At 43.8% G+C, this 20,002-nt stretch overlaps 1 protein-coding gene across 1 annotated transcript in view; it reads left to right on the forward strand.

The window, feature by feature from the left end:
• Positions 1–20,002, forward strand: part of PCNX2 (pecanex 2) — a 274,609-nt gene that overhangs the window by 96,278 nt on the left and 158,329 nt on the right. The window contains exons 16-17 of the mRNA XM_065894194.1: positions 11,473–11,582; positions 14,263–14,359. Coding sequence (XP_065750266.1) covers positions 11,473–11,582; positions 14,263–14,359 — 207 coding nt within the window. The remainder of the gene's footprint in view (positions 1–11,472; positions 11,583–14,262; positions 14,360–20,002) is intronic.

Here is a 20,002-nt window from a genome sequence, read left to right on the forward strand (position 1 = left end):
TATTAGTTAAAATGAGGAAACGGAGGTCCAGAGAGCGATTAAGGGACTTAACATCACACATCGCGGATCCCAGATCTTGTATCTTTTCAAACATCTCACTTCTGTACCATCCTCCCTAGCACATTTGAAGTATAAATATATTTTTCTAGGCAAAAGAACCGTTCGCAGGCATATAGGATACCTTGCAGATCGATGGTACTTTCATTTTCGGAATAATTTCCCAAGTGTTTTCTCATTTGCCCTTTATTATAGCTCCATGTCATACATAAGGAAGACCATAGCATTTCTATATTCCAGTGGTGAATGTGAGCACAGAGTGCTGACGTCATCTGCCTGAGGGCACGTGGCCAATTCACGTTGTTTGATTTTTTCGATTGTAAAATGGATTAGTAACACCTACTGCATATGAATGTTGTCAGAAGTGAATGAAATTAAATTGATAATATATATAAAGTGTCTATATTGATAATATATATAAAATATATATAAAGTGATAATATATATAAAGTGTCTATGAAATTAAATTGATAATATATATAAAGTGTCTATGAACTACAAGTGTCATTAAATGGTGTGGTGCGCAAGATTCTGAGATTGCCCCAGGACTCCAGCCCCCTGCGTAATTTCTGCCCCTTGAGCATGGGCAGGACCCGTGAGTATGATAGGGTGTCCCTCTTGTAATTAGGTTACATCATCTGGCAAAGGTGGAAGGATCTTGAGGTGTCATTAAGGTACCTAGTCAGTTAGCTTTAAGTCAATCAAAAGGGAGATTATCTGGATGGGTCTGACCTAATCAGACAAGCCCTTTAAAAGAAGGACTAGAGGTCAGAGACAGAAGAAACAGCAGACACTGTCCCCGTGGCCTCGAAGAAGTGAGCAGCTGTGCTGCAAATGGCCTATGCAGAGGACCCCACGTCATAAGGATGGCCTCTCAGATCTGGAGCAGATCCCAGCAAAGCCAGCAAGAAAATTCAGTCCTATAGCTGCAAGAGACTGAATTCTGCCAGCCAGAGGTGAGGTTGGAAAGAGGACTCAAGGCTCAGGTAAGACTGCAGCCCTGGGCAACACTGTGAATTCAGCCTGCTGAGACCCCGAGCAGAGGAGGCGGTCACGCCCAGGTGGCTGAGGCAGGACACTGTGAGATCATACTTTGTGTTGTTTAAGCCACTGTTTGTGGGGATTGGTTACACTGCAGTAGAACACAAATACAAGTGGAAATTATTATTAGCATTCTTAGTCGATGGTGATGATGGTGGTGATGCTAATAGTAATACGCCTACAAACGAAATCCAAGTTTTAATTCACTTTTATTACACTAGACTCCGGATTATATTTTATGGCTAGAACCGTGTCACTTCTAGCTGCAAGGGGATGGGAACTACAAGTCTTTCAGCTGCCTGAACAGCTAGTAAGGAAGCGATGACTGGTGGGGAGGAAGGGCAGATGGGAGCTAGATGGGCGGTGAGTACTTTCTGTCACATTCCCTTCCTAGAAAGTTAAACGCGTGTCATTGATCTCCAGACCCAGTTAACACTGGATTGTCGGGATCCTCAAGCTAGAGTTGGATGCCTTTGACAGCGGCAGTGAACACTGATTTGGGGGGAAAACAGGAAGAAGAATGATACCTCAGTTGTTCAAAATGGACTTGCAATTGCTGAGTAAGATCTGGAGTCAGGTTTGGGTAGGAAGCACAGAGTTTGAAAGGGTCCAATCCAAGGAATGTAGTGAAATCAATATTGGTAGGATTCAGTGGCTGTCCAGTCTGGAGCGGGGAAGTTGGGTGGACAAGAGAATTCCAGTACGAGCAGTGGTGGCCCCAGTACAGATGGAGGAATATGCTTGTGCTATAGCCACGCCAGCACAAGTTTACCTTCCTTCCAAAGTCCGTGGGCAATATTGTCCTTTTGGTGTTCATGTCAGTACTTGTTTATCCTGAATATAATCTGTTCTGTGGGAAATAGATACTCCCATGATAACTAGTACAGAAAAGGCCTCTGTTTCCTCGTGTTTAAAATGAGCGATCCCCGCCTTTAAGGTTTGCTATAATCTGAACGTGACAGTGCATGTAAAGTGGCCAGGGAAGCCGTCGCTCGATACGTCGGTGCTATTACTGTTGTTGCTCTTTGTGTGTACTTTTCTTTACCCCCAGTTTCATCATGAACTTGTGCAGGTCATGACTGTGGTTTACATATGCTTCTTTTCATATTCTGCTAAAAGTCTGGTGTTATATAATAGATGCTCTGTATAGTTTGGATTGAGTAAATGCAGATAACTGAGAAGAAGGCTATGAGAAGGAAAGTAAATGTCAGTATTTTCCAGAAAGTTCGTGTGTGTGTGTGTGTGTGTGTGGTGTGCACGCTTATTTATATTTATCTGTGTTGGGTGACGCCTATCACGTAGGTTTGGATGGTACCTGTCAGTCTTTCTTGCTACTGAATGAGCTGATTTTCCCGATACCTTTTCTAAAAAGTAAAAGTCTTTTTTTAATCTAGCATTTTAGTTATTTTATTTTATTTCACTGGCCGCACCGTACGGTACGAGGGGTCTTAGTTCCCCGACCAGGGACCGAACCCGTGCCCCCTGTAGTGGAAGCGTGGTGTCCTAACCGCTGGACCACCAGGGAATTCCGAGTAAAATAGTCTTGAATCACAAGCATATGCTGCTTTTTCACCAAAATGAAAGAAGAGTATGAGGTGAGGAAAACCTACTTTTAGTAGACAGTGAAGTCTTATTCATCATATCTGTTACCCTGATCATTCGTTTATTTACTGTGAATTAGGCTCAGTGATAGGCCATGGGGCTGCCCCTCTGGGTGTCTAGGGTCTACCAGGAATGTCAACTGGGTCTGCTACGGGCTGAGCACTGGATGCTGGGGAGCCCCGAGGGTGCCCAGTGCATGTTTGCAAGTGCCGGCCGGCCGCATGGTGACCCACGGCCATGAACTATGAACAGAGTGCAGAGTACAAGACTGGGAGACACATCTGGTCTTGCTGAGCTCTGGAGCTTCAAGGGCACAGATCTCCTTTCACTTAAGTGTAAGATTCATGTCAAAATAGTCCTAGAAGTAGGACTTATATCAGAGAGAAAGTGATATGATCTAGATCTTATTTTAGGATGTATGGAAACCTGGATTCAGAAATGCCTGGATATTTAATGGGCTCAGAAAAATCCATTGCTCTTCCCTTAAAAGAAAGTGCGTGAATCTGATATGAAGGGCATAGCAAAGTGAGAACTTGGTCCATTTGCGTTCCCTTTATAACCAAACCCTCAGTTGGTTTGCCCTGTAAATTCCATCATAGAGATGTCTAAACTTTTGAAGGAAAAAAATGCTGAAACTAGGATTCTCTTCAGAAAGTGCTTTTATACAAAGCTGAACTTCCCTGTGTATTTTCATCAAAAGAATTCCCAAATGCATATGAAATCTACCACAGAATTGTAGAACTATTAGACAGTTTTATTTCTACCTCATAAAAATATTTCAAAACCTGGGGGAGTTTTATGAGGCCAGCACTCATCTATCCATATCACTCCCAACTCAGGGACCCATGAGACGCCTCTCAAAGCAATTAGGGATGTTAATTTTAAGCAAACTGTCACATGGTATACACTTCATTATCAGTGGGTGATAGATTGTTTAAAACCTTATCTCTCTCCAAAAATAAAATATGTATTTGTGTGCATATGTGTCTGAGTAAATAAATTATATGTATATAATAAAATTCAAGACTAATGTCAATACATGGATGTTTAAAATATGAAAGTTCTTTTAAAAAATCCACTAGAAATGTCAGTCAGTACTTCTTCTCTTCCTTTCTGCTTCTGTCTGCAGAAATGAGACTGACCACTGAACTAAACCTTTCAGATAGACACCCAGTGCATTTGATCATTTTGTTTCAAAATCTCTCTTCAGTTCAGTGGGTCTCTTCTTCCTCAAGTGGAAAATAAAATAAAAACATCCTCAAATGCATTTTTTTACTGTACTTCTGACTCAACAAGCTCAACTCCTGCGAGAAGTTTGGTTCCTAGGTGCTCCTGCAGCTATGGAAAGTCCCATCAACTTCCCTGTTGGTCTTTTTTTTTTTTTTTAAATATTTAATTTTATTTATTTTTGGCTGTGTTGGGTCCTCGCTGTGCGCGGGCTTTCTCTAGTTGTGGCAAGCGGGGGCTACTCTTCGTTGCAGTGCACAGGCTTCTCACTGCAGTGCCTTCTCATTGCAGAGTGCGGGTTCTAGGCTCACGGGCTTCAGTAGTTGCAGCTCGCGGGCTCAGTAGTTGCGGCACATGGGCTCAGTAGTTGTGGCACATGGGCTCAGTAGTTGTGGCTCATGGGCTAAGCAGTTGCAGCATACGGGCTCAGTAGTTATGGTATGCGGACTCAGTAGTTGTGGCTTGCGGGATCAGTGATTGTGGCATGTGGGCTCAGTGGTTGTGGCTTGTGGTCTCTAGAGTGCAGGCTCAGTAGTTGTGGCACACGGGCTCAGTAGTTGCGGCTCGTGGGCTAAGTAGTTGTGGCATGTGGGCTCAGTAGTTATGGCATGTGGACTCAGTAGTTGTGGCTCGTGGGTTCAGTGGTTATGACATGCGGGCTCAGTAGTTGTGGCTTGCAGGCTCAGTAGCTGTGGCTCATGGGCTCAGTGGTTGTGGCTTGTGGACTCAGTAGTTGTGGCTCCCGGGCTCTAGAGCACAAGCTCAGTAGTTGTGGCACACGGGCTTAGTTGCTTTGTGGCATATGAGATCTTCCCGGACCAGGGCTTGAACCCATGTCCCCTGCGTTGGCAGGCGGACTCTTATCCACTGCGCCACCAGGGAAGGCTCTCCCTGTTGGTCTTTTACAGGATTGCCTCCTGTGCAGGGCACACCTGCTCGAGGAGCCTGGGCAGGGAGACAGGCTTAGGCCCTGGAAGGGGTTGCAGGTGGGGTGACTTAGGACTGAACAGCCTGGAGAGGGATTGGGAGATTAAGGAGAAAGGAATGGAAAAAAGGAGCAAAGCCATTTTATCTTGTGTTTCCCCCACTACCCTAAATCTTGATTCTGTAAAATGATTCTGAAGAGTTCCTTCTTGTTCTCAGTTTATTTAGTTGTGTGTGTGTTAAATTGCAGAGATGTTAAAACAGTAATATGTTCCTACACAATGAAAGTATAAGGAGAAAAGCTTTCATCAAGTTTCTCTTCCTTCCTTCTTTCTCAGGTGAGCTTGTCTCTTACCTCTCCATGGAAAATATCTGTGTTTTGAAATAATTTGGGAAAAGGAAATGCTAATGTTTTCCTAATTGTACTTTATTGAATCATCAGTGTCAGGAAGTTCTTCCTTAAATTACATCCAGATTCCCTTGCTGAGGTTGAAGCTTATTTCCTTTAGTTTTATCTTCAGAGTCGATGGCGCCCAGCCACCTCTCTTCCCAGTGCAGAAAATTACGGGTTGATAAACCATAAAGGTCATTTCCTTTCAGTGTTTCTTCATACTTAGCTATTTCCCATTCTTTTATCTATATATCTATATGCTTAACAGTGGTACCTTTAGAATTGCACCCAGCCGTACCCATCCTGAAGCATATCCAGGCCGTGCTTGAATGCAGGGTCATGCAGCATCGAAGCATTTTACCCTTGCATGACTTGGAATATGGTCTTCCCAGGTTCATTCCCAGTCACTTTTACAATCCAGCTCCTTACTCAGTCCTTCATGGAGCTTCCTCTGAGCTCCTCTCAGATGACTTCTTCCTCTGGGCTATCACCCTACCACGTGTTACAACAAACCCCAAAACAGGCAGTTAACTGAAAAGATGTCCAGCACTATTGAATGGGGGATGATATATGAATGAAACAGCCTGGAAAGCTGGAAACTTCTAATTTATAGTGATCCCAAGCCTTTTTATTTTTATTTATTATTTATTTTGGCTGTGTTGGGTCTTCGTGGCTGCACGAGGGCTTTCACTAGTTGCGGCGAGCAGGGGCTACTCTTCATTGTGGTGCACGGGCTTCTCATTGCAGTGGCTTCTCTTGTTGCGGAGCATGGGCTCTAGGTGCACGAGCTTCAGTAGTTGCAGCACACAGGTTTAGTAGTTGGGGTGCGTGGGTTCAGTAGTTGTGGCTCACAGGCTCTAGAGTTCAGGCTCAGTAGTTGCAATGCACAGGCTTAGTTGCTCTGCAGCGTGTGGCATCTTCCTGGACTAGGGATTGAACCCGTGTCCCCTGCATTGGCAGGCAGATTCTTAACCACTGCGCCAAGCCTTTTAAATGGAAAGTCATGAGATGTCCACATACTGTGCACAGTGAGCTGTACAAGTATTTAAGGTGGTGTAAGATACAGTGCACTGAACTAAGGCTTGGTCGGTCTTGCCATCTTTGGTAAGTCTTTTCCATTCTCCCTGTCTTCTTACTTGACCAATAATTTGGTCAAGGGGTGAGGTTGGCTCAGTTATGAGATCTCTTCCAAATCTAAAATAATCTTTCCTGAAGAGAGCATGGTTTTGCAAACTTTGGCATTCTAAACACGAAAAAATAACTCATGTGTCTATCCAAATAGTCCTTCCTATCCTTGCTTCCCTGGGAAATTTGCCTCCTATTTTATACATTATGTAACTGTATCTGTTGAAAAAATGAACAACGTTAAGAACTTGGAGCTTGAGGGGATTTCCAGTAGTAAAGCCTAAGAAGATCCTGGTGGTCTGCCTTTTTACAATCTGCCCAAGCTCAGGTGAGCCCCGGTTCTTTCTAAGAAAGAGTTGTGTGAAGATCTGAGGTTGAGGGAGAAAACACACAAAGCCACACCTGGAATATGGATTCCTTGCGATCCTTCACCCCACGCTTCTTCTTGGAAGAAGAAGTACGCCATTCTGGCGTCACCTCACGTTTACATTGTTGAAGAAAATATTCATCCCTTCTGTCCTGTCCCTGCGGCCACAGTGCTGTTCATTCATGTCTAACAATTTATCTTGAAGCTATTGGTTATGCTCAAAGAAATCACATGTATGGAAGGATGAATGTAGACTTTTACTAATACAGGACAGACACCAGAAGGAATGCAACAGATTAAAATAACAAATGAGAACTACCCCTAATAAGGTCTGTCGGTTCAGCTTGTGCACCTTGACATAATAATATCATATCTTGGCAAGGTCAGATTTGCATTTTGTAGAATACTTCCTGTTTTCTTATTTTCTGTCTGTAGAACACAAACAGGATATAAGGAATCTACAGAAATCGTTGTTTTTCTCTTGGACTCCCAGAGAAGGACCATACTAAAGGTCAATTCTAATTCTTTTCAGGAAATGTGATTTTGTTGCAGTCCTCAGTCCTCTTTTGTATCTGCTCTGGTCTGAATGTTTGTGTTCCCCTAAATTCATATGTTGAAATCCTAACTCCAAAGGTGATGGTATTAAGAGGTGGGACCTTTGGAAGCTGATTGGGTCATGAGGATGTCACCCTTGTGATTGGTATTAGTGCCCTTCTGAAACAGGCCAGAAAAACGCCCTCACTCCTTCCATTATATGAAGATATACCAGCTGTGAACCAGAAGGTGGGTTCTCACCAGACACCAAATTTGCTGGCACCTTATCTTGGCCTTCCCAGCCTCTGGAGCTGTGAGCAGTACATTTCTGCTGTTGATGATATCATATGTCTATGATATGTGTTATAGCAGCCTGAGTCAACTGAGACAGTATCTTAGTAAAGCATATAGTCATAGCAAACATCTATTGAAGATTTTAGACTGGCTACTGAGTATTTTACACACAATATTTCATATAATATTTACACCAACCCTAAGTGGTATTATCTAAGATAAGGAAACTGAGGCTTAAAAGCTTGCGTAGTATCTTTGTGCTAATAATCAGCAGAGTTGGGATTGAAGCTGGCAGTCCTAGCCAGAGCCCATGCTTTTAACTACTGCTCTGCACTGGGAAAGACCAACCTTCTGCGTCCTGAAGATACCTAAATAAAATGATCCGTGCGGTTCCCTTCTTAGGTCTGCATCACAGAGTAAGGCAGTAATGGGTGCTCAAATCCAGAGCATCAGTCCCATACATATTTAGTAAGGGCCTTTCAGGGCCTGGACCCTGCACAGGGTGCTCAGAATACACTGGGGTGAAACAGACGAGTCCCTGCTGTCAACGGGCTTGACCAGTGGAAGGATCATGGGTTAATCACACAATCTTTATACAGATCTGTAGTCACAAGCAGAGATAAATGCTGGGAAGTAGAAGGAAGGGGGACAACGTCCCTCTCCTCTGACCCCAATGGGAAAATATCTGTTTCCCATTAGATATTTTTACCTCCTCTTCCCTTTTCTACCAACTGCTATTTTAGTAGGTAAAGAGGGAGGGTCCCTCAGTACTAGGAGGGGTAGCTGCCCTTTCACGTTTGTACTGCAGAGATTTAATTAAGTAGAGAATAAATGAGAGAAGAATTAGGTAAGGGGTATTGGGTGAATCAAAGTAGGTAAACTTAATTATTTAAATATATTTAGTTTGGCTTTAATTTATTCTCTGCAAAGACCATCCATCATGGACGCTCTTTCTTTTCCAATTAATAAAAAACTAACATCGACATACTGCTTTGCAGTGTGCAAGGCTGTTTCAAATCTCATCAAGGCATTGCAGCAATATTTCAAGAAGAGTGTCATTGTCACCTTTTTTACAGAAGCAGAAGCTGAGCCAATGAGAAGTTAAGTCCCTTCCACAGTTAAGTCCCTTCATTCCAGGAAGTGATGAGCCTGGAATTCACTTGCGCCGATGCGTATTCCCCTGACTTTTCCTTTGTTCCGTGCAGGGACCATTATTTCCATGGTCATGGTTACTAAATCCTTCTCATAGTGATTTTTTTCTAGTGTTTGCATTTTTTTTATGGGCTGCATGTAAAAGGAAGCCCTCCGTCTTCACGAAATTGTGTATAAAACATGCAGCAGAGGCAAACGTAGAGGAAACAGTGGGAGGAAATAGCATTTAGCAGGTTTTTCTCTTTTGGAAAACTTTTTGGCTGTGTTTTTGTAACAGCCAAGTATGAAATAAAAGGGGAGAAGCTGCAGGTGGGCGTCCGGGGCAGGGAGAGGAGGAACAGGTGTGAGGATGGCTGGGGTCAGCTCCATCCACCCACGGCACCCCAGAGCCCAGCTTCGTCCTTGAGAAGCCCCTGCAGGGGAAGGACCGTGTTCTCCACATTTCTTCTGTGCGGAGCTCCACTTAAACGCCAATCCCTGGACTCACTGGAGCCTCTGCTTCCTGCCTGGTAAGCACCCAGCACCAGGCACCTCACCGTCCATCACCTGTCACACTTTATTACAATTACTTATGTTCTTCCCTCCCCAGACACCTGTGCTGTCCTCTTCAGAGGTGTGCTCCTTGGTGCCTGACACATAGCAAGTGGCCAATAAATGTTTCATGAATGAACTTTCAAGAAACAATAAAATTCCCAAGTTCCAGAATAAATTGTCTGTTATTGGGGGTGCTGTTTGAATGAAAAAATTAGTTTTCAGGTCATGAGATACCTTCCCTCTAATAGTCTAATCATTTCTGTGACATTTCACTGCCTGATCCACATTTGATCTAAGCTACTTAATGTCTTCACCCTCTTTTCTTGCTGAAACATTTTTTTCCGCACAGGTTGTGGAAGACGGACTGGTGTAATCGTGAAAACTGAAACCTCGTACTCTCAAGGATAGGTTGATGTGCTAACATTGGTGCCAAGTACAGGGAAGAGATGCAAACTGCCCCTCTGCAGTGAGTCCAGAGGGGGCAAGTCCTACCCATACCCATAACAGGAGTGAGATATCTTAAATGCTGAAGTAAACGTGTTTAACGATGGTTCTGATGCAAGGGGAGAGCTTCTATCTGCCTGGGAAATCAGGGAGACAGCACCAGGCAGGTGGGACTTCTTATACTGGGCACTGAAGCATGGGTAGGAGTTCACCAGGCAGAGGGGAGTGGACTGGGGTCAGAGTGGAAGAGCTCTCTGGGCAGATGCATCTTTGTGTGCGAAGGCAGGGGGGCCAGGAAGCAACGCATCTTTATGGTTTTGCTGCTGTGCATCTACTAAATGTGCAGAAGGAGGCTGAAAAGTTGAACTAGGACTGGATCCTAATTGGCTTAGCTAGCTTCCTGTGGAGTAGATTTCTTCGGTAGGCAATGAGGAATCACTGAAAAATACTGAGTGAAGGGCAGTCGTGATTGATTTGCCTTTTATGGGAAGAGGACCACTCTTTTGTAATGTGGAGGGTGAATCGTGGAGTCTGTGGAGTGGGGAGGGATATGGAGTTTGCAAGATCTTCCCACTATGAAGCTATTAACAGTAGCCCCGGAACAAGGCAGTGACCCAGTACGATGCAATGAAAGGAAGGGACAAATTGGAGATGCATTGAAAGATGCATCAGTAACACATTAGGACCAGCTGACTGTGGGGATGATGGACAGGGAACAGCCCGGGACAGTCTGGCTCAGAGCCCTGGGTACCAATCACCAAGAAGGGGTTGTGTTGAACCGTCTCATACCAAAAGCTTAAAAAAATGGCCCAGCATATAGAAAAGTACCCTTGCGGCACCCCCTGCCTATGTATTATTTTCCCTTTCTAAAGAAGAGGAAACTAACACAATGCTCAGAGATGTTAAGTAACTTAGCCAAGGCCACACAGCTCATCCCTGGCAGGACCAGGATTCAAATCCAGGTCTGCCCTGCTTGAAGCCCATGCTGTGAGGAGGTGCTCTACCCGCGGGGGAGGGGCTGCCCCACGTGACAGATGCACTGGCTGGTGAGGAGCCTCTGGCAAGCCTGGTGGGCACCGAAGGAGAGAAGAGAGCGCCATGGCTTTCCAGGGTAACGGGGGAGAGGGGGCCTTTGCATTTAATTTTTTAGATTTTATTTATTTATCGATTTATTTTTTTTGCGGTACGTGGGCCTCTCACTGCTGTGGCCTCTCCCATTGCAGAGCACAGGCTCCGGACGCGCAGGCTCAGTGGCCATGGCTCACGGGCCCAGTCGCTCCGCGGCATGTGGGATCTTCCCGGACCGGGGCACGAACCCGTGTCCCTTTCATCGGCAGGCGGACTCTCAACCACTGCGCCACCAGGGAAGCCCTGTCTACTACCTTTTGAATAAATAAACATTAAGAAATAGTTTTTATGTGATTATTATTATATTTAATTCAAAAGAGGCAACACATGTTTAATGCTACATCTTATAAAAATCCTAAACTGAATTTCAGAAAAGGTGATGTTAATGTATTTTCATAAATATGCACAATTTGTTTCAAATGTACCCCCCCCCCCACCATAGCCAACCCCTTGTCAAAATCCATGCTTGTACATTCACAGGCTAGGTTTCTGGGGAGCCATCAGGTGCTTGGATGCCCGTTGGCAGGAGTGATCACAGGACCCTGCGTACACCAGCTGGACCTCAGGGACACCTGCTAAGCGTTTTCTAGATGCGATCCTGCCCTTCTGCACCCAGGCGTGGAGTGACTTGGCTCTCTGATCTTTTGCTCAGGAACCCTGGAGCACGCAGCACATCCCAGCACTGTTCTCTGCCTTCTGTGGCCTCTTGGTTGCGCTTTCCTACCATCTGAGCAGACAGAGCAGCGACCCCTCTGTGCTCCTGTGAGTAACGCAGACACACACACCACACGCAGACACACACACCACACACAGACACACAGACACAGACACACACACCACACACACCACACAGACACACACCACCACACACACCACACACACACCACACATACCACCACACACACCACCACACACACCCCCCACACACCACACACACACACCACACACACACACCACACACACACCACCACACACACAACACACACACACCACCACACACACCCCACACACACCACACACACACACCACACACACACACACAGACACAGACACACACACCACACATACCACACAGACACACACACCACACACAGACACACCACACACAGACACACCACACACACCACACACACCACCACACACAGACACACAGACACAGACACACACACCACACACAGACACACAGACACAGACACACACACCACACACACACACCCCCACACACACCCCACACACACACCACACACACACCACACACAGACACACCACACACAGACACACCACACACACCACACACACCACCACACACAGACACACAGACACAGACACACACACCACACACAGACACACAGACACAGACACACACACCACACACACACACACACCCCCACACACACCCCACACACACACCACACACACACACACCACACACACCACACACACACACCACACACACACCACACACAGACACACAGACACAGACACACACACCACACACACCACACACACACACACCCCCACACACACACCCCACACACACCACACACACACACCACCACACACACCACCACCACACACACACAGACACACACCACACACACACACACAGACACACACACCACACACACACCACACACAGACACACACACCACACACACACACCACACAGACACACCACACCACACACACACACCACACACACACACACACCACACACACCACCACACACACACTACCACACACACAGACACACACCACACACACACCACACAGACACACACACCACACACACCACAACACACACACACACACCACACAGACACACACATACCACACACACACACCACACACACACAGACACACACACCACAACATACACACAACACACACACACACACACACACAGCCGTCCCCTGGTCCTGCAGCCTTGCTCTCTCATCCAGAGCTCATGCTGCCTGGACTCTTTCTCGTTAAACTAGCTGGTCCCTGGGTGATGGTGGGAGAAATGCAGGACCAACCGGAAATGAATGAAAATCAGAGGTCAAGTTCTAGGGCACATTTAACCTTTGCTCTGGTGCTTTTGGAGTGAAATTCGCAAGGCCAGGAACAGATGACCTCTTGCACCCAAGCCCTGTCTTTGACTTTCCCTCGGTGAGTCATACGAGAAGCACCAACCTTCGCGAGTACCCTCTCTGGGTCCACAAAGTGGCATCGCTGCCTTTATGCCAGGCAGCTGCCCTGGGCAGACTAGACTGGCATCTCTGAAAGGAAAAGTTTTGTTCTGTTGGGTTTTGCTCTTAGTATGGCAGTGCCCTCTGGATTTAAAGTGAAGTGTGTGCCAAAGTTTTAAAAGGCATTTAATAATAACGCTTAGTCCCTTGAGAATGTACTTTCCAGTCTTCCCTTTATTTGTTATCTTTCAAGTTTTTGATAAACATGCACTTTGGAACTGAAAACCCTTTATGTGATGCCATAGTTTCAGGGACCAGTCAATCAATCCAGTTAGTCAATCAATCATCTCATGTAACTTCTCCACACTTAACGGGAGATATTGACTTAAGATAACCATAACTGTTTGGGGGGCCGAAAAATTATAATTTTAGGCCGTCAGGTACAGGAAGATGAAAGGCGTGGAAAATGGGGAAAGGTTAAATGTTGATGGCACAAATTTTCTTATCAAATATTGTTCTGTATTTTGGTCTGGCCGAAATAGAGGATCTCCGTGAGCTTAGCTAGCAGTTGGCAGTCGGGGGTACCGATACCTCCTGTGGTCCTCAACAGCTTTACAGTAAGTCCCCTACACAGGAACCATCAAGTTGCGAACTTTCAAAGATGCAAACATGTGTTCGCATGTCCAATCACGTCAGGCGTGCATGAAATGGCAGCTTGCCCTCTGTCTCCTATTGCTGACGATCCTTCAGCTCTACCATCTCCCACCTCCTCTCCCTACCCCAGTCAGTACCTCTTCTTGCCTGTTCACTCGATACCCACCCCAGTATGCCAGCTGTTGTACTGGACTACTGTACTTTTCAAGGGACTGTACTGTAAGATTAAAAATGTTTTCTTTATTTTTTTGTGTCTTTTTTTATGTATTATTTGTGTGAAAATTATTATAACCCTATTACAGTACAGTCCTGGATAGCCGATTGTGTTAGTTGGGTACCTAGGCTAACTTTGTTGGACTTAGGAATACCCTCTTGGAACGGAACTCGTTCGTATGTAGGGGACTTACTGTAATCAGGATGGAATTTGAAGTTCAACCGTCGTCTTTGTGGTCACTTGAACACGCACCTCTTTTTCTTTATTACGAATTATCTAAAGGAGAGAGCGCTGGCTTTTGTCATTTGTGAGTGTGAGGTCTGAGGTGAAGCTGTTTACCTCAAACCTTGGAATAGGCACATATTTTAAAAAGTAAAACCTGTGTGTGTTTTTCCCTTTTCAGGTCCTTTATTCAGTGCAGATTGCTTCATAAGTTTTTACATCAAAATCTGGAAGAGTTGGCTGCAGACCCTCTCCCCAGGAAGATGAAAGATTCTGTGGTGAGACATTTGTGTTGTATAATGTATGCAGGGGCACCACTTGACTTGGTGTGGAATAGACCATGAGCTGCCTGCCCAGTGTGGACCCTTTGAGCCTTTGGAGGGTGGATGCTGTGCACACCTGCCACAGGTGCTCACTTGGTCCTCAACTGATGCAGTTTGCCTGGATATTCAAATGAGCCCTGTTCAGACAATTCCGCCCACTGCTAGCCCCAAGCAGCAGGTGGGATGGGCGTGAAGAAAAGCTTGTCAATTAGACATTCAGCCAAACTGCATTCCTTTTTTTTTTTTTTTTTTTTTTTTTTTTTTCTGTACGCGGGCCTCTCACTGCTGTGGCCTCTCCCGTTGCGGAGCACAGGCTCCGGATGCGCAGGCTCAGCGGCCATGGCTCACGGGCCCAGCCGCTCCGCGGCATGTGGGATCTTCCCGGACCGGGGCACGAACCCGTGTCCCCTGCATCGGCAGGTGGACTCTCAACCACTGCGCCACCAGGGAAGCCCCAAACTGCATTCTTGATGTGCCCTGCCCACCCCACTACCACTCTCCTCTCCACATCCTTGCCTTAGCCTCGTGCTGAGCTCAGGGAACTCTTTCCTGGGTCTTTGGGTTCAAGGTTGACATCTGTAAATCCCTTGGGAGGGGCGCTTGGGCTTTAGACTTATGTCTGGGATGTTGCGGAAGGAGCCACCGTATTGGTTGGAGCACAGGAGAGGAAAAGGAAGGAGGAAAAGAAGGAAGAAAGAAAGAAATAAAAGGTTGTGAAAGAATGATGCTTTCTCTGTTCACCAGGGAAATGGCTTGGAGCAGGTATATCTCTTTGGTATCAACGTCCAAACCTTAATAGTTTGAAAAGCAATGCTCATTGGTCACATAATCTCCCATTCGAGTACTGAGCTTGGAGCAGTCTGCTGTCTCCCAGCCATGCTTTTTCTGTATTTTTAAGAATGACAGATCAAAGGGAAAGCAGTTAATGGGCTATTGATTGCGAGCGCCTCTAGGAGCCTTGTCTCATTTGTCCTGGTCTCCACAGTATCTGTGCCTCATGCCTAGTGGATGCTCAGTACATTCCGTTGAATTTAGATGAGTTAAATTACAATCCACCATTTCGAGACAATATGCAAGACTCATAGCCAACATGATAGCATTTAAAAGAATTCATGCTCAGACCTCTGTGCCTTTGAGTGTGGTTACAATTCAAGCTAAAGCATTGAGGCTTGTCTGTCACCAAAGGGAATGAAAACACAAATCACTAGGAATAAGAGTTCGTTAATTGCTGAATTAATTTTTTCCTTCTAGTTTTATTGAGGTATAATTGACATTCAGCACTGTATAATTGTGTCATAAAGGCTGAGATACACCTGAAAGCAAGGTGTGAGGTGAAGCTTCCAGAGCTGATGAGATGGCAGATAACAGAGAAGACATTTGACATTCAAAAGTAGCATCAACAACCTGACCTCTAATATTTATACCAGGAAACTTAGAGGGACGAGATCAAACTCACATTCCCAGATCGATTTCTGTGAAAGTCCTGGGGGGCCCGAAGTCTACCCAAGAGTTTCCCATGGATATTTGAAAGAACTATCCCCACAGATGTTCCTTGATTTCATGAATGATGAAGATGCTTTCTCATTTATTGCAGTAAAAATAATGTATAAATTACAATGAAATCTGACAAGAAATTTGCCTAGCAGACATTTCATTAGCATGATTAGTCGTGATGGGTTAGGTGTTTCCTTACTTGGTTTTAATATACTTTGAAATGCTTTGTACCATGTAGAGCACATACCTTGTAGCTGATTTAATATGATGTGTGTGTTCATCTCTCTGAAAAGTCTTCTCATCTAATTATAATATTTTCACGAGGCTGTCAGGTTCAGCTTTTACATTTTGATGTATAATACCTTTCATGTCATCGTGCAGGGATGAAATTTCCCTCCTTGTTTCTGATTTTGTTTCTTTATGTCTCTCTCTGGCTCTCTTATTCTCTCTTTGTCTCTCTCTCTCTCTCTGTCTCTGTCTCTCTTCCCTTACATTTTAGTTTATATGAGAAACCCCTAGGGAGCCTCATTTGATCTGTTTTCCAGCCCTTTCTTCTATTCTGATCCACTTGGCCTGGGGCAGGGCCTGGGGATCTGCATATTTATGAGACTGTCCACCCAGGTGATTCTGTTCAGGGGACCCACAGACTGTGCTTTAAGGGACATTGATCTAGAAATGGAGATAACCAGAGCTCTGTCAGTGGGTTTATTCTATATGAGCAGCACAGGTTATGCACACAAAGTTTATTACCACAGTTCAATGGTTAATAAAAATATAAACTTTCCACTAGTGGTTTGCCAGGTTAGTCGTTTTCCATATGCCTTATTAGCACGGTCTTTCCGTTTGTACCCTCACTCATTTTCATCACTTTCAATGTTTTTTTTTTAATAGATCTTTATTGGAGTATAATTGCTTCACAATACCGTGTTAGTTTCTGTTGCACAGCAAAGTGAATCAGCCATGTGCATACACATGTCCCCATATCCCCTCCCTCTTGAGCCTCCCTCCCACCCTCCCTAGCCCACCCCTCTAGGTCATCGCAAAGCACCAAGCTCATTTCCCCGTGCTATGCTGCTGCTTCCCACTAGCTCACTATCGCATTCAGATTTGTTATTTTCATTGTATCTAGAGACAAACAAGCAAACAACATTAATTTTTATCTGTATTATTCAGACAGCTTCTTTCAAACAATTGGTTGTATCACATAGATTTTTCTAGCCCCATGCTGTCTAAATCTGCTGGGTATGTAGTGTTGGATCAGGGCTTCTTAAACTTCTTTTTAGGGTTGGAGCATGAAGTGTTACATAAAATGCCACAGTGGATTTAAAACATTCTGTGTATTAAGAGCTAATAGAGTTATTAGCTAATCGTGCATGGATTTATCATTAAAATAGGCAACAAAACATTAATTTTATTGAATAGTGTTTTACAAATTCTGGCTAATGTTAAATCCTGAAAGAGAAAGAAGTGTAGATTACATTATTACATACGTAAAGAATGCATATGATTAATAAGAGAATTCATAAATACCACCAGAGACAAAAAAAAATCAGAAATACAAGAGCATTCTAACATATCAGAAGTAACCCTAGAAGATATAACGAAAACATGGTTGCACTCATGATAGCAACAAAATATATGAGTTGATAATAGAATGATTTTAACAAGTAGTGTCAGAAATAAAGAAAGCTACAGCAGTCTATTAAAATGTAAATGAAGTTCTGAATAAGTGGTGATAAACAGACATAACCTGATTTTGTATGGGAAGGCTGAAATTTCTTAAATGCCAATTCTTTCTAATAAATATATAGGTTTACTATAGTTCAAGACAGTTCTGAAGGAATTATATTCACAACTTGGGGAAATAATTCTAAGGTTCATTTAGAGGTACAGCAGTTAATAATAACTTAAAAAATCTGAAAAAGAAGAATAAGAAAGAGGAACTTAGCACTTTGAGGTTTAAAGTACATTATAAAGATTGAGTAATCAGGAAAAAATATGAGACTCACCCAAGATTAGAGAATGGGGTTAGTGAGTCAGTAAAACACAGAAAAGAGACAAATTATTTATATGAATGTATTATGTGAAAATTAAATGTCACAATCAAGAATTGATTATTCAGTGTATGGTGCTGAAGTAGTTCTTTAGTAGTGGGATGTGAAAAAGAATTTCATGTGCTAATCCCTCCCCAGACACTAAGTTAGAGAGAGGGAAGGAGAGATCAAATGATACCTTTCCATCTCTGGTATTTTCCATCTCTGGTATATTGTTATTATAACCAGACTCTGCTGATTAATACTGAAAATTCTGAATAAAATACAAAAAAGTCTTAGGAAGATGGGATTAACATATACACACTACTATATATAAAATAGATAATAAACAAGGACCTACTGTAGAGCACAGGGAACTATACTCAAAACTTTGTAATAATCTATAAGTGAAAAAATCTGAAAAAGAAAATACATATATACATATATGAATCACTTTGCTGTACACCTGAGATTAGCATGACATTGTAAATCAACTATAGTTCAATAAAATAAAATAAAATGAAAAAATCTTTCTTAAATGTGACAAAAACTGACAAAATAATAAGGAATTATCAAGTCAGAATTTAAGTGAAAAAGGGAACCTTCACATCTGCCTAACCAGGGGACCTTGAGCATTGGTTTTCAGCCCTCCAACTGTGGGGAAGAGAAATGAAAGCCCAAGCCTGCCAAAGTGGGTGTCCAAGGGGAGACCATCTGCTCATCAACCTGGGACACTAAGGGCGCACTCTCAGTGGAACAATGAACCAGAAGGAATCCATTCCACCCTCCACAGTGCCAGGGGAATGCAAGCAAACTCGCTCCAAGGTTGAACAAAAGAATCATTTCCATTGATTTGCAGTACAAGTGCTAATATCTGGATGGTACAAACCCCCTCAATTTATGAATGTAGCTTAAAGTGGCCCCCGACTAGAAATACCTCACGACAAAAAAACAAAAACACAAACACATGACTCCTCTCTAAAGGATTCCTTCCTCCTAGGTCTCCAAGCATTCCCAAAACCAATTTTCTAAGGGATATGAGCAGCTTTCAATAAAAAATTTAAAACTACACAGAAAAACAAAGAGCCAGCAGAAGTAGGTTTGCAAACACTTCAGATATTGGAAGGATCAGATGTAGATTTGAAACAACTCTACTTACTGTGTTTAAAGAAATAAAAGTCTTAAAATTTATAGACAACAGAAAATATAGCAAATGATCCAGAATGTTTGAAAGAGAACCAGAGAGTCCTTCCTAAATAAACAAAATGAAGCAATTAAAGTAAACACACACACACACACACACATATGGGAGATTAGATACCTCTGAAGAGAGAATTAGTGAATTGAAAGATCAAGACAGAAGAAAGTATCCAGAATGCAACACTGATAGACAAAAAATTAGGAAATATGAAACAGAGATGCAGAGGCATGAAGGATGGAGTAAGAAGATATACTATATATCTAATCAGAATTCCAGAAAAAAGGGAGAGAGACTGAAGCATAATGAATATTTGATGAGATAATATTTGACTATTTACCATAACTGATGAAAGACACTGATCAGAGATTTAAGAATTCTGGTGAGGGCTTCCCTGGTGGCACAGTGGTTGAGAGTCCACCTGCCGATGCAGGGGACGCGGGTTCGTGCCCAGGTCCAGGAAGATCCCACATGCCGCAGAACGGCTGGGCCCGTGGGCCATGGCCGCTGAGCCTGCGCGTCCGGAGCCTATGCTCCGTGACGGGAGAGGCCACGGCACTGAGAGGCCCGCGTACCGCAAAAAAACAAACAAACAAAAAGAATTCTGGTGAATCATAAGCAGGATAAATTAAAGAAGAATCCACAATGAACAAAACATAGTGAAACTGCAGTACACCAAAGATACAGACTATCTTAAATTGGTTAAACAGAATGAACAGATTACATGCAAATGAATGACAGCCTCAATGCTCCATTATCAAAAGCAATAGTAGAAACCGGAAGACAACTTGATAGATTTGAAGTACTGTAAAGCAAATAACTGCCAAGCTAGAGTTCTATGCCCAGTGAAAATATCCTTCAAGAATGAGGACA

The sequence above is a fragment of the Phocoena phocoena genome, chromosome 16 (genome assembly GCF_963924675.1).
Source record: "Phocoena phocoena chromosome 16, mPhoPho1.1, whole genome shotgun sequence".
Taxonomy (NCBI): domain Eukaryota; kingdom Metazoa; phylum Chordata; class Mammalia; order Artiodactyla; family Phocoenidae; genus Phocoena; species Phocoena phocoena.